This window comes from Hyposmocoma kahamanoa, unplaced genomic scaffold, assembly GCF_003589595.1.
Source record: "Hyposmocoma kahamanoa isolate Upper Pololo Valley unplaced genomic scaffold, ASM358959v1 63, whole genome shotgun sequence".
NCBI classification, from domain to species: domain Eukaryota; kingdom Metazoa; phylum Arthropoda; class Insecta; order Lepidoptera; family Cosmopterigidae; genus Hyposmocoma; species Hyposmocoma kahamanoa.
Genome location: NW_020653851.1, coordinates 22,318,002 through 22,334,779, shown reverse-complemented (window position 1 = coordinate 22,334,779; position 16,778 = coordinate 22,318,002). Strand labels below are relative to the sequence as shown.

Below are 16,778 nucleotides of genomic sequence, written 5' to 3'. Positions count from 1 at the left end.
TCCGAAACACGATTGACGAAAGACAAAAGAAACAAAAGGACAAAAGAAATCATACATTTTCATTTTTTACTACGTTTGTTTATGGAAAATTCAATTTTATTCAATTGTTATTAGAGATATTTCAATAAAATTTTCTTTCCCGTGTTCCGTAATAAATACGTCATAGTACTATGAGCCTATTTTACAATAAGAGAGTATATTTTGTTTCTAATAGCCAAATGTTTAAATATTGTACAATGAACTTCGTCACGTTTACCTCACACGCTACAAAGCCTACGCAATCACTATACCATTTCGCCTTTACGAGTGCCACTTTGAGTTTTACTTTGCAACAGTATTTCATTCACAATTACAATGTTTGGTGACAGGATAATAACTATAGTAAAATTACCTTGGTGGTTTTCCTGTAACCAAACTTGAACAACGCCATTTAATTTATTTCACAAAGAAAAGAGATTACAAGGAGGCACCTCTCAAATCTACAAAGTACCTCTATTATCAGTTATATGTAAACAAACCATCACTTTCCATAAAGAAAAACAAGTGCGACAAGGACAAAGAATCATTATCGAATAGTGTAAAGTGTAGATAGAACGAGATGCCCGATACATTGTCGCTGGCGACTGGAGTCAGCTTGGGTCTGCTGGCAGGAATCGTGTCTGGAGTTTGCTATCTTTTTGCCAATGGACTGGTAAAGAAAAAGTAAGTACCTATTTTATTTTATTTTTTCAAATTTTATTTAGGGGCTTTCATCATTATTGAACATGTCAGCCCCATTAGAAGAAAAATACATCAAGAAAACTCTTAATAGAATCCAAACAGATAAATCAAATTTCTACATATACATATTGTATACAAAATCTTCATTGGCTCCGACAAAATGGATTGAAACCCAACGTTAAATATACGAAAACCACCTATGTAAATTACCGTGCCCTGATAGGTTCCGTCCGAATTTAAAAAAAAATTAAAAAGAAATTAAAAAAGCATATATTTAAAAAAGAATCAAAATAAACTGACTGTTCAAATTCAAATTCAAATTCAAAATAATCTTTATTCATAGGTAAGCATTATTACACTTGAAATCGTCACAATAGTTAAACTCTACCGCTCATTCGTAAGGCAGATTCCCCTGAGAAGAATGAGCAAGAAACTCTAGGGGTTGCTCTTTGTAAATAACATTTACAATATTTTATTATTTTTTTATTTGAAACATCAGAGATCGAGACTACCTCCATGAGCTAAACGGGTTACTACCACGGATTTTTGTGATCCAAGTACGCAGAAGTTGTACGAGTATAATAACCTTTAGTATAAAGTTTTTGTTTCACTATAGTTTTAAACCTCGTGAAAGGCAAATTTTGTATATCAACCGGAATCTTGTTATAGAAGCGTATACATTGGCCCCTTAATTATTATTATTATTTAATGTAGATAAATAAAGCTCTTATTATTATTATTATTATTATTATTATTATTATTATTATTATTATTATTATTAAATGATTTTTTGACTTTCAAGACTTTCAAGACGACTATCAAGAAAAGCTAGTTTATTTTTATTTCTCGTATTAATGTTATGTCTGTCACTATTTTTCATAAAGAAATTACTATTCCTTTTAACAATAATTACATTTTCATAAATTTTCTATATAATTCTTTTAATTTCGGTTTCCATCCTCCAATTTAATCTTAGGACTTTTGTTCTGAGAACATGCCAGCCCTATCATAACCTTATTCTAAATTGTCATACAATTTACAGTAAAAATTAATTGTAATATTATTATTACATTAAAAAAAATTATTATTATTACACATTTCTGTGTATTTTGACAAGGGTTCAGATAGAATCCCTTGGAAGAAGTTGATGTTGCAGCGGTTGAATTGTAATAGAAACATCAGTAGTTGTCTGGCCTTCGTTCTTGGTACATTCCGCCAACAAGTGTTAGACGTCTTCAATTTTATTACCAACTTAACAATTTGGTGAATTCATTTTTTTCATAAGATATCCAAACCTGTTCGACGGATGACTGCTCTTGTCCGTGTGTAGTGTTCACAATGTCATAATAAATTCATTTAAGAGCATTGACTTACAAATAAATGGACGACGGGTCTAATACAAAAACCACGAAGAAAATGTCCCAAGTCAACCTATTCGAAATTTTAATTGTAATGTCATCGCAGTATCGCGCTGTCAGTCGAACAAATGAAGACTAAATCGGAGTTTGGCGCTCTGTATACGATTTTAGTTCCTTACAAGTGCGGACACTTTTTAGCGCGGACCCGACGTCCATATAATTGTAAGTCAATGTTTAAGAGGCACTATTTCTATAATATTGGCATTTTGAGAATCTGACATTCTGCGAATCTTACACGCTACCCGTTTGGCATTTTGCGTTTCTGGCATAAAGCGTCAAAATGGTTAAATATGATATTATATATAGGAAATATATTAATATACACATAATAATTTAATTGTATATTATTATATACAAAATTTAAAACCACCGTTGAACAAAAACATAAAAAAGGTTATAAAACAGCTTCTGCGTGCTTACATTTTACTGCTTCCGTGGCCGAACGGTTACCATGCTGATCTGACACGCTTCGCGGCTTCGATTCCCGGACCGGGAGAAATATTTCTATGGCCTACATTTATATCCCTCGCGAGTTTAGATGTAATTTCTGTCCATTGTCCAGATCCATTCAGCTCTTTTAAATTATTTCGATATAATATTTGAAATAAAATTTTATCAAAAAAAATAATAGACTACCTGGGAAACCTAAGGGTTGGCAGCTTACCTTGCCCAATGCATAATCAAAGCTATACAAAGGGGGAACGCTCACAATCTTGAGCACTTTGCCGCGGGGATTCAATTTTATTCATCTAAATTAATCCTAGATTTAGTTTCTAGTATTTGAGCTTTTATTGCTTTTTTATGGGTCATTGTTATTATAAAAAATAACCTATAAAATAAAGATATCTGGTTTGAATAATGGATCTCTTGTTTTCATTAAGTATCGCGAATGCTTTTAAAAACTGTAATATATTAAGTTATTGAAACCGTTGTTATTTTGTTTAATTTCACGTTTCATAATAATACCATAGAACTGAGAAAGGTAATGCATACTTCTAACAAAGTTTTCTCTTGATAACATTTTTCCTAGAAAGAAAATAGCGGGACACCCCAACGCTGCATCGTAGCGACATCTAGGTGAAAACTGTGTAACTACGTAGTCGGCACTACTTTCACTGCGGCAACTTAATTGTTGATGTAAATGATCTGAAGATGGCAGCACCAGTAATTACTTGGAAAAATAATTTCAATACTAAAACATACTTTAGTTCTATTGACGAGGTCGGTCCCATAAAACAATATTGTACAAGTCACAGTTAAATTTTGTAATTTGTTGACTTCACAGTTTCGTCAATGCCGTGTTTTGTGTTGTACTACAAATGAAATGGCAAAAAAATAAAACTACTTAGACATCGAATTGGAACGAAAATCAATTACGCATTTAGCATACCATATAAGAGCCCCCATTGTGCGAGATATTATCTTTATTACAATAAATATAGAATATTTTTGGAATATACGAAGACGTACACACAGGTCAGTTATTGGCGCTGTACTATTTCAGTTTTCTAATTTGTGATTTCAGCGCAAACGAGAGTTGATATTTAAAAGTGATATTTGCCTGACAAGTTGCCAGGGATGGACGGCCCTTATTTCGCCTCTATTTCTGGTTATATACTCGACGCCTGGTGTTAAGCGACACGCCTGTCCATAACAGTTTCAGTGTCTCTCAGAGAATTTTAAATCGTAAAGATCTAAGGGACACTACCACTGCCCCGATCCTAAGACATAAGTTGGTAAGTTCCATGTGCCCGTAATTTCACCACACCGGAACGCAACAATACTGCTTGACGGCAGAAAAAAAAAAGATTAGTAGCTCGCTAGGACCTATTACAAAATTTGCACATCTATAAGTTGTTAACTTAGTTTTCAACTTGGCTTGTTACACAGGACAAGAATTACACTTGCATAAAAATGTTTAAAAGCTGCAATGTATTTGTACTAAATACCTAAAACCGATTTCACTTTCTATTCCAATCATTATTAAGGTAAACACATACCTGGGCAACAACACGCAATTAAATTTCGGCAGTGGTGATACGTATCGGCCCACATTGTTATGACGTTTCATCACATCCGCGTCAGTTTCGTTGATTCGGTGCGCACGCGCTTGCCGTGGGACACCAACCGTGACTTAAGTTCGCGTATTTAGACTAACCTGTAGTTACTGCATTAACAAAAACTTTATTATTGTACTCGTCCAGTGATTATGACGCATTCAACAGTGTCGACACATCGGGCACCACAACGTAAACGTTACATCGTAAAAAAACACGTATACATATGCACCCTTGGTTATAATAAATTGTGATCAAACGTCCAAAGTGTCTTTGTCACATGAAGTAATACGAAATACATGAAACAAATAATGTATTATGCATTGACTTACAATTATATGGACGTCGGGTCCGCGCTAAAAAGTGTCCGAACTTATAGGGCGTTAAAATCGTATACAGAGCGTCATTCACGCTTTAGTCTTCGTTTGTTCGACTGACAGCGAAGCAAGCAAAATTAGACAGTACTGCGATGACATTACAATTTAAATTCAACGTTTTAGCTTTTTCATATTCCTTTACATGTCACTACGTTTAAATAGGTTGACTTGGGACATTTTTTTCGTGGTTTTTGTATTAGACCCGTCGTCCATTTATTTGTAAGTCAATGGTATTATGTGAAATTTTACAGCTCTCTTCCATTTTTTAAGTTTTTTATTTTTATAAATAATAGACACACGCTTGGCAAAGCAGCCCAAAATCTCACCTGATGTTAAGCAACGATGTGACCAACAATGATAATGACCTAAAAAATGCCTATGTAGCCTTCCATAGCCCCAAATTGTACGTTTCGGGAAACACACCGATAGAGTATTCAATTCCCTTGCAAAGCGCTTAGTGCGAATGGGTGGTTATCAACGAGATAAGGATGGAGTGTTCCGAACCTTCTAGTCGACCGAAGGAGGAACGGTGAGGGTGGAACTAAATTAAAATTTCCTGCGCACACTCCCCGAAATGTAGGTATCTGATAGAAAACCGACAACCAGGTTATTATTGTGTACAAGTCTTAAAGTTAATAGACTTACCCTTTACCTAGCCCTGGAGCAAAAATAAGGTCAACAATAAACTCGCCCAGAAGATTCAGTCGTACCTTACCCGAGTAGGGTTGTACGTGGTCGGAAACACAGTTACAGGCAGGCAATTTCACTCCTGGGTTGTGCGCATGATAAAACATGACAAAAAGCGCTTAGTACGCTCGAAAAGAATATCGATCAATTAAGCAGAGTCAGGGGCGGATTGACCCTAAGGCCCAATAGGCCCGGGCCTAGGGCGGCCAGATTTTAGGGGCGGCCAATCGTGACAAAAAATTCACTGATGATGACAAGAAATAACACAAAAGTACCTAAATATTCTGAAGGTTGACATTATGGCGGGCCGCATCGCATCGCATCGTAAAACAATAATTTTCCTAAATCACTTTCGTACATTTTACGTATAAAATATAGATAAGTTACGTATCTACAATGTAATGTATAATCAGAACATGACTTCGTCTGTCTGTCTGATCGCGATAAACTCAAAAACTACAGAACGGATGCTGGTATCATGGTATAACAGCATGGTACTGACTACATGGCCTGGGGTCTAAGGGTGGCCAAGACTGCAAATCCGCCACTGAGTAGGGTTGGTAATCCGATGTCTGGATTTCTGATGGTAAAAGGGAGTTAACTCAAATCATATATGACATTTTTTTTAGCAATTTTGGTAGTAGTAGCGCCCCTTGTGCTCTGAGTTCGTCCAGGGAGATACTGCCACGTTCTGTTTTTGAATGGTGCTGGTGAAATTACAAGCTCATGGGTCTTGTCAACTTATGTCTCAGTGTGACGAGTGTAGTGGCAGAGCCCCTCAGATCTTTGTGACTTAAATTTCTGGGTTGCTTTCAACTGTTATGGACAGGCGTGTCGCTTACCTTCATCGAGAATATAACCAGAATTAGAGACGAACAGTCATTTATATTAATAATATTCTGCCATATCATTACTGTGACAGATGCACTCCGATTGTCCAGCCCGAATTCGAAGCAATCGACGGGTGCCGTCTTCAATTGTTTCAATTCAAATCGACCAGTTAACTTGAGCTTTGTTACAATAGACGAAAATTGCAAAATTACATATTTAATATTTAATTACCGACGAAATTTGATTCCGTTTTTGTAATTAGATTTTTGCTGTTTTTCCCCACACCATCAGCACGCCATTGTTAGAGATGTTATCTTTATTACAATAACTACAGAAAATTTTTGGAATATACGAAGACGTACACACAAGTCAGTTGTTGGCGTTTCTATATTACAGTGCAAACTAGAGTCGATGTTTATTATATTCGATGATTATCTTATTCTGGTATTATTTTACTATATTAATATTTCACGGCTTCTTATAATCAACAAATACTTGAAAAATCATTATATCAATCGCTTTAGTGACGAAGGAAGTTTCCCATCACTAAACAGCGCTTGTTACGTCATCGGAGGTACTAAAAATGGCACTCTTGGTTGTCATACAGATGTGCATGATTTAGAAACTAAACTCATAGGTACGTGCCACCACAGAGATTCGCACCGTCAAACTCTCAAATTGAAAAGCAACCGTTCTCCCACTACCACTACTTTCAGAAACTTGAATACTAACTACGGTCACGGACCGCATAAATTTGTCATTAGTCACAAATATTGTCAGTCAGATAATGTACCATAAAATTTGAGGATTTGCCCATAATTGCTGTACTTGTCAAGCGGATTGACGATCGATGCAATCTGTAAGTACTATTTAAGATTATAGTCTTTCCCGCCTGACTAACTGCCGTAACTAGACGCCTTACAGAATAACTTTCATCTATACTATAGTATAATAACACAAGTATGCTAACTACGTACTGACATAGAATAGGGAATTATAATTATTAATATAAAGATCGAACACTAAGAAAAAATCCTTCGATCCAGCCGGATTCGAACCGACGTCTTCTAGCAAACCGTGGCAAACGCTATGTCAACTAAGCCAGTCGGATCTTTGTATTTGTTTGTCAACGACTTTTTACTCGTAGCGCCATCTATGATAGTTTTTCGTCACCCAGCTAGATAATTTTACATCTACCAGCCCTGGCTAGAGATGTCGCTATTAACTGTAATGAAATTTGAATTAATTTCATATTCAATTCTTTTGTGTGAACTTACTCCACTTCATTGTTATAATTATTAATACAAGGATCTCATCGGCATTTGTGAACCGATTTTGATGATTCTTTTGTTTTTGGAAAGAGGGTACCTCAGTACGGGTCCCTTTTAAATTTGAAAAAATTATTTCACCTCTAAGGGTGGAAAACTAGAGGATGACTCCGACAGGAAATGAAACTATTTTTCCGAATTTAAATCGCGTATATTTGTTTTTTCAAACAAACCGACGTTTCATTTTAATCGCCTCTTCCGATCGGAAACTGCGTCTTTTCCGAGTCGAGATGCACGATTGCGATTCACAACTGGTCAATCGGAAACTTTGATATTTCTAATCGGAACAATAGTTGATTTAACTCACAAATTAGAAAGATATAATAGGAATCAGATTCATCTTCTCGCTCAGAAACCCATCTGATTTCGAGACTATCTAGGGTCGATTCCGTTTTGAATCAAAATCAGGACGCAGGTCCCATGGTCACGGTTGACCTGGAATCTGTAAAGGGCCCGAAACGTCGGTTTGGTTGAAAAAACAAATGTACGCCTTTTAAATAAATAAATAAATCTGGAAAAATAATTTCATTTCCTATGTGTAACAATCGCGAAAACCTAAGAACTCGAGATGAACCCGATTTAAAACTTGACTATTGGATGTAATTCTACGAACTTTTAAGGTTGATTTTTTTAGTACTCTATATTATCAGAAAATGAGATGTAATTTTCGACTCAAGGATCCTGGTAACGCTGTATTTAACTCTATTATTTAGAATTGCAGCATTCGCAATACGGTAATCGTTATTAGTCGAATCTTTAACTCTTTGGCCTTAACCAAAATGGGTGCGATTCTCTATTCGACGACAGCTGCCCAACGGTTAGCGCTATAGGCTCTGGATAAGGAGGTCCTAGTTTCGATTCCTAGGAGTAGGAATATGGCAAACGAACTTTTTTAAATTGAATCTGATCTTTATACTCATAGCACAGTCTCGGAATTTCTTTGATCTCATAGTGCGGGGAATTCACAAGTTTGAGAGCAGGATCTCAGTCTGATATTTAAAAAAAACAATGCAGAGTCATTTCATGGTATTTACGTTACAAGGGGTAACCGAAACCGGTGCAACATTGTCCTGTTTTTACTATTGAACGCTTTGGTGTTATGGTGTATGAGCACCCTCAATTTTATAATATGTTTTGTCGTGTATGCCACATGCTGTTAACCGACTTATTGCATAGGACATAACCGCTCACGCGATACAAGCAGCCGTAGACGCATACCACATCTAGAGGTGCCGGTGATGATTTTATACCGATTTATCGGACATCGAAGTTATAACAGGTAAAAGAACTAATATTAATTGCTATTTCGGTAACTACTCTAGCAAACCATAAAGTTTTTAATGCCTGGGTCTGTCATTTAAAAAAAATAAACAACTTCAAAAATACGTCACGACAATCGTGTGTGTTATTGTTTGGGCTGGTGATTTCGGTGTTTATTTATTGAAAACATACCGTAAGTAGCGTTTTGTAAGTTTACCCTGAATATAAATGTTTATAAACTATACTTTAAGGAGTAAATATCTCTAACAATAGCGTGCTGTTCTATTCGGTGGTGTGAGAAAAACAGCAAAACATCTAATTACAAAACAAACGGAATCTCATTTCATCGGTAATTAAATATTAAATATGTAATTTTGCAATTTTCGTCCATTATAGCAAAGCTCAAGTTAACTGGTCGATTTGAAGTGAAACAGTTGACGACACTCATTGACGACACCCGTCAATTGTTTCGAATTCGGGCTGGCCAATCGGAGCGCAGTTGTCACAGTAATGATATGGCAGAATAGTTTTCAAACAAATTAAATGACATTTCGTCTCTATTTCTGGTTATATACTCGATGGCTACACGCCTGTTCGTAATAATTGTAGTGTCATCAGAGCTTTTAATCGCAAAGATCTTAGGGGCACTACCACTGCGCTTGTCACCTGAGACATAAGTTGACATGTCCCATGTGCCTGTAATTTCACCAGCACCCTTACCCTTGCTGACATTACTGCTTGGCGGCAGAAATAGGTAAGGTGGTAGCACTTCCCTGGACGAACTATTTTACAAGGAGCTCTACTGCTACTTGAAAGTGCGTGAAACAGGATTCATCCCCTAGTTTGCCACCCTTAGAAGTAGCGTATATTCTTCAAATTACCCTCTTTTTAACAAAAAAAAATCATCAAAATCGGTTCACAATTGTCGGAGTTATCGCGTGACAGACGCACTAAAAGAATACAGACAAGTTGAGAACCTCCTCCTTTTTTTCAAGTCAGTTAAAAATAAAAAAGTATATTTGACACACAGTCAAGGGCACGTCAAGCTTGACGCTTTGTACTTTAGATCGCCCTTAACGTAAGCAATATAGGGTTGTATTTAAATCTTAAATGCCAAGCTTGACATGCTCTTGTCCCTGTACCATTGCGTATTTGCATTGAAGTATATGGATATGTGCGATATGAGACTTTGAATGTTACTAATACTAATCGTTCGAAAGGGCAAATCATTCGACTCTACCTCTCCTGTAGGACTAAGGCGTGAGCTTATGTATGTATGATTATTATTAATTCTGCTATCCACTAACTACAACGCAGCTAAGTGACAAATGGTCAAATAACCGTTTTAAATAGCAACAAATAGAGCACAAGATTATCTTTTAAAACCAGTTAAAATTAGTTAACATGTTCGATTTATCGGAACTTACCCTAACGATGCATAGCTGAAATATCATTAACACGTTCATCGCCGTGGTGGGTCAAAATGACCGGCATCTCATCTGCCTATTGGGGCCGTGGGGGATTAAAATGGCACGACGCACCTAAATTTGTGATGCTCGTTCACGCCGCATGTGGCAAACGTATTTAGCCATATAACATGACCGGCGTTGCCCTGACCAACTGCTGTTGCCACTTAGTTTTTAGGATTTTTGATGGCATACATACTTTTCTCGACTAAGAGGAAAAAGTATGTATATTTCTAATAAAAAAAAAATTACTTTAATTTCAAATTGGATTTAAAAGCCTACAAACTAAGCAAAAAAATGGGTAATGTGAATTGTTAATCTCGAATGAAAGACGTACGTCAGTTTTAGGTAAACATCGATCGAACATTACGTGTACATACTCTGCCTTGGTTAAAATGCCCGGCACTAAATATAATCCCAAACTAGACCCAAATAATGAATATAGCGAAAAAAATTATATACGTATACAAATGAGACCAAAAACAGTCATATAAGCCAATGTCATATTTCGAACATTTTTGAAAATTGTAGTCGGCGACTAACGTGTTAAACAATTTCAATATTCTAAAACTGGGTTATGGTTTTTTATGATATCTCAAAAAATTCGGCATATGTCGAAACTACTCTGAAGCATTCACCACATCAAGATATTCCTGTCCCCGTCATATTTACGGTATTTCCCGTGTATCAGGGAGGGATAGGCAGAAAATTAGTAAATTACTAATTTGTCTGTCGAATGACAGGAATAGTAATTGTTAACGAGTCGAATATCGAAATCATTAGTCATCACGCGCTACAGAGCATACTAATTTTAAATATTGTACGTACATGTTACGGACAATGTGTTTAATCGGGCATATAGATGGGCAGTGAGTTAAAACCCAATCAACCTGCCCAGATTTTAACCGGGTTTATACCCATTTCTGCCCAAAATCTTTTTTTTTTAATATATAATAGACACACGCTTGCCCACAATCTCACCTGATGTTAAGCGAGGATGGGATATAGGAATAGGAATAGATATTTATATTCTAGCCTTGAATAGCCCAAATTGTACTTTTCGGGAAACACAGATAGAGTATTCCGTTCCTTTGCCGTACGCATCAGAAAGGAGGAAGCAAAGCGCTTAGTGCGAAAAGGTGGTATATCAACGACATAAGTATGGAGTGTTCCGGACTTTCTAATCGACTAAAGCAGGAAGGTGAGGGTGGAACTAAATTGAAAAGTTTCTGCGTATACTCCCCGAAATGTATCCGATAGAAAAACAGAGAATACGGAATTCGGTATAATTCTATATTCATTACAAATTTCAATTAAAAAGTCTTTTACATACATATGAACAAGAGGTAACAAGGTTTTATCTGCAGAAAGTCGATGAATTTCTTACAACTCGATACCGCCAATGAACACTACGCCAATTTTATTGTTTGGTCATTTTCTGTTATTTTTGTAAACAACCATATTATTTACTAATATTATGCTCCCCGAATTTTGTGAAAAAAAAATTAAAAACAAGAACAAAATTCGAAACAAAAGGAAACAAAAAAAACTAATTTTGTGACAAAAAATAAAGAAACAGAAAACAAAATAAAAACAGAATAGGTTAAAAAAATAAGTTGGTGTAGTGTTCCTTGGAGGTATCAAACTGGTACATAGTTTGAAGATTTTTTGTGAAAAATGTCACGTAAGTGGTTTTACCTTTAAGCAGACGATATATTTGTGTTTTCAATTAAACCAATGTTACGGACCACAATAGAACACCCTTTTTGATAATAAATTTTTATCATATGCACGTGTTGTTCGACGCTTTAACTTGCTATGATGATTTGTCTCCATTGACTGAAAAATAAACACAGATTTGACAAAAGCAGCCTCAATAATATGGTCGCTATTAACTGTGAAAATTTACCTGCCCTTAATGGAAAACCCTTTATATGTGGCCCTAGCAAATTTGTTCATATGAATTTATTAACTTATTAGCATAATTGAACCTTTTACGTCCATTAATGCATGTAATATTTATAAAGAAGGTATATTAAAGAAGAATAAACAGCAGAAGAATAGAAATAATAACAAAAACCACCGTGAAACTATGTATCAATATATGTTTATGTAATTGAGGTATTGGAGTGTCATTTGATTACATAGGAGTATTATAAACAACTGTATACAATCACCAAACATAAAACGGAACGTCAAACAAAGGGAGGATTTTGAATTCAGCATTCAGTCGTTACGGGGCGTATCGCCGCTGCGCCCGCGCTGTTTGCAATAATCACTTTTTAAAATTTCGAACGCTGTCCGTGCATTGTACTCTGTAGTGCAGTTTAAAATGTTATTTAAACGTGATTTTCATGAGTTTTTATTGGTTCTCGGTTTAGTTTTTTAAGTGAATTTTGTGTTATTTTTTGTGAAGATTTGATACGGATTACAGATTGAACTCTATCATTTGGATCAATAGACAAAACAGAGGTAAGTACACTGTGTACATGTTTATGTTAATAAAGAAATTTTTAAATGAAACTGAAAACTGAAACTACAAACATAATAATCGATTACCGGAAAGTGCACGAAACCGGATTCATCCCCTAGTTTGCCACCCTTACAGTTAAAAAATTGTCTTCAAATTTAAATAGAACCAATACTCAGGTACCGCATTTCCAACAAAAACAAAAAGAATCATCAGAATCTGTTCACAAATGCCGAACATACAACAGAAAAAAATACAATCAACTAGAGAACCTCCTCCTTTTTGAAGTCGGTTAACAATAATCTAGGGTGATTAATGTGACAATTCATGAAATTCTACACAAAATAACCTTGTAACGACACGTCGTTATGCAATGCACAAAACAACAAAAATGTTAATGCACGCATTTACATATTTCATAAACTATTTTTATAAGCCTCGCTTTTAAATGAATAGCCTTTATTTAAGTAAATAATAGTTATTTGTTATGCAAGGCTGCAAAGTTGTGCTGACGTGAGTGCTTGTATGGAAAGCAAGCGAAGAAAATAGAATCCAGAGCGTAGCGAGGGTTACAAGACACGAGACGCAAAACAACTTTGCTGCCGAGCAAAACACACAACGTTTCACCTCAATATAGCGAGGAAAATGGTAGATAAAAGAAAAATAGTTGAACTATATTATAATAAACAAAATTAGTTAACGTTGTCAATTTAATGTCAACAATAATAATAAAATTTACCAACGGATTTATATTACATAAATAATGTACGACCAATCGCGTAGTCGAACGTGTCATTTTTCATCAAATGAAAAGGTTAGGTGCACCACAGTCCATCGTCAAGTTCGAATTTCAAAAACATTTTCCACGCTAGCGCGGAAAAAACGTTTCTGCGCGAGAATTTCTAATGAAAAAGAAAGCCTTTCCGAGCTAGTGAGGTGAAAACACAAGTAAAGTAAAAATAACACGAAATCAATGTTTATTTGCAAGAAATGAGCGGAAAACACATCGAAGGTTACAAAGGTTACTGCATTACACTGCATTTGCTAGAGTCTCGTCACGAGGACATAAAAATAGAGTTGTCCTAAAGGATCTATTTTGCGACTCACTCAGTCAGCTTTTATTCATCGGTTTCGTGTGCCCAAACCACCTCTACACACCCCTCTCTATTTTTTTTATATCAAGCAACGGGACGAACAAGTCATACGCCTGGTGTCACGTGACACTGATTATAACAATTATACTCGGAGTTTTAAGCCGCAAAGATCTGAGGAGCACTGCCACTGCGCCTGTCAACCTGAGACATAAGTTAATAGGTGCCTGTAATTTCACCACCACCTCTTAAAATCCGAAGCGCAAATCACATTACTGCTCGGCGGCACAAATAGGTAAGGTGGCAGTACTTCCCCAGACGAACGCTTTCAAAAAGAGCTCTACTGCTCTACTCCTCTTTCAAATCATATCGTTCACAATGTCACTTTGTCATATAATCCTATTTTGACAAATTCTAATAGTACCTTGACCAATTTGCAATTGCTCAATTGCAAAATTCGATGTTACTGATTACGTATTAATTACAAACCTATTTTCAAGCATTGTTAATCCGACTATTGTTCTAAAACAATATTGGTAAAACTATTGTAAAATATCGATTTGCAATCTTAAAATTGAACAAATAAATTATTTTGCAAAGAGATTTTTAAACAATTTACATTGCAGTGTAAAATGTTATTTTTGTTGTTGAATTTTGTAATTTCCTGATGAATTGTTGTTACGACAGCCTTGTGGTATTACTATTTACAATTTATGTAGAAAGGACATCCGGTCAACATATTTAGCGCCCTTGTTATTTTGTTATTAATGCAACATCTTTATATATAATATAAAAGTAAATAGCTTGCTTGTCTTAAAAACTACATTTGCCAGAATCATCTGGAATTCAATACTCGTATTTTTAATTAGAGATAACAAATGAATAGTTACTAATGTCACTTTGATAAATAAAGTTACATAAAGATGTGTTCGGTTCAGTTCTAGGTGAATTCACTGAAAAAGTAGCAGTAGGGTTCCTTGTGAAAGAGTTCGTCCAGGAAGACACTGCCACCTTACCTGGTTACATTAGTCCAAAGCTATTAATGTTAAATTAAAAGACGTATGATACGAATGAAGCTTAATACTTGACATTGTTTTTTAATTTCATCAGGTATTACTTTTTTATACTATCTAATGCAGGGTCGAACAAGTCGTGCGCCGATTGGTTTAAATCGCAAAGAGCTGAGGTGCACTACCACTGCGCCTGTCACCCTGAGACATAAGTTGACAAGTCCCATGTGCCGGTAATTTCACCAGTATTATTACATATTCGACAGTAATTGTTTAGGAGGGATGTCGATGGAGAACGAGATGAATGAGAATGAAACGTAATGTATGTAAGGTTGCTGGTGCAATTACAGGCACATGGGACTTGTCAGCTTATGTCTCTGAAACACCAAATCTTTGTAATTTCATTGAGCGGCAGTGGCACAGGTTCCGTGGTCACGGCTGGCCTGTAAAGGGCCCGAAACGTCGGCTTGTTTAGAAAAAAACAATTATATTTCGTCGTTTCATTCTTTGATATAATTACTTCCAATGTACTTCTTCTTTACCTACAGGCAACATCGCACGTCTTTAAAATCAATTGATTAAAACAAATTCATTCACTCATATGTTAGTTGTTAGTGTGAAGGTCCCCATTCATTTTTTGTGCGAAGCAACGAGCGCACACGCATATGCAAAATGCCGAAGCGCAGTGCACAAGAAAGAATAGACCGTTACGAAAAAAAGATCAGAAAACTGGCGGAAGAACAGGAAACTGTATGTCGTCGACGAATAAGACGTTTATATTCGTAAGAGGATGGTAAAAACATTTACTATTCCTAATCAGAAATTAATGAACATTAAAATAGTTTCATTTCCTACGTGCAGCAATCGCAAAAGCCTAAAAACTCCGTACACCTAACCGTTATTTTATAATTTGTAATAAAAAATCTAACCGAACAATAATTCTTCTGAAATTACAATTAAAACTCTTTCTAATAAAACATAACTTTGTAAAATTATTGTAACAACAGTTAAGCATAAGCTACGATGCTCAATAACAACTTTGAACGGCACAAAATAATAGACAAAGAATTTTGCAATTGCCAGGCCGACTAACCGAGTTATGGCAAATCAAATTTGTCACACTTAACTGCTGCTTTATAGTAATGCAATAGACTATAACATCAGACTATGTATTTTTTTATGTCTACCCGTAGCAGTAGAGCTCCACGTTACGAGCAGTAGAGCTCCTTGTGAAAGAGTTCATCCAGGGTAGTGCTGCCACCTTACCTATTTCTGCCGCCAAGCAGTAATGTCAACATTACGGTGTCGGTACACCGTGTTTTATAGGGTAAGGGTGCTGGTGAAATTACAGGCACATGGGACTTGTTAACTTATGTCTCTGAGACACCAAATCTTTGTAATTTAATTGAGTAGCAGTGGCACAGGTTCCGTGGTTACGGTTACGGTCGTTTCATTCTTTGATATAATTATTTCCATTGTAGTCTTCTTAACCTACAGGCAACATCCCACGTCTTTAAAATCAATCGATTAAAACAAATTCATTCACTCATATGTTAGTTGTTAGTGTGAAGGTCCCCATTCTTTTTTTGTGCGAAGCAACGAGCGCACGCGCATATGCAAAATGCCGAAGCGCAGTGCACAAGAAAGAATGTTGAGTGTGTGCGTTACTATGACGGGCGCAGTAGCAGTGCCCGTCCGATTCTTAAGGTTTAAAACTCTGAGTGGCACTGCAATTGTTATGGACAGGCGTGTGTAGCTTACGAGTTAAGAGTTTTTCCCGCTTTTCCTCCAGTAACTCACCTTAGAGAACAACCGTGCCCGATAGAGGAACGTATAATGAATCGATGACGTTGATGATAACAGGGTATTTATTTATGTAGAATAGAATAGAATAGAATAGACATTTATTGCAACGCCACAACACATAGATACAAAAAAAAATATTGATACTACTTAGACAAGCAAAACAAAACAAAAAGACGTAATAAACAAAAATGAAATAAGACAATAACAAACAAAGAGCAAAACAAAAAATACTAAATATAACAACTACAAATGTTGTA

The 16,778-nt window shown here is 35.9% G+C and overlaps 1 protein-coding gene across 5 annotated transcripts in view; it reads left to right on the top strand.

Annotated features, from left to right (window-relative positions):
• Nucleotides 1–567: 567 nt before the first annotated feature.
• The window catches only part of LOC113230412, a 190,767-nt gene continuing 174,556 nt past the window's right edge, over nt 568–16,778 (top strand). For 3 of the 5 annotated variants that reach the window (XM_026464329.1, XM_026464328.1, XM_026464327.1), the window contains exon 1: nt 570–702. In XM_026464329.1, coding sequence (XP_026320114.1) covers nt 599–702 — 104 coding nt within the window. In that variant the 5' untranslated portion in view covers nt 570–598. Of the gene's footprint in view, nt 703–16,778 lie in introns of all 5 variants that reach the window. The other 2 variants (XR_003310488.1, XM_026464331.1) reach the window with 1 other exon arrangement.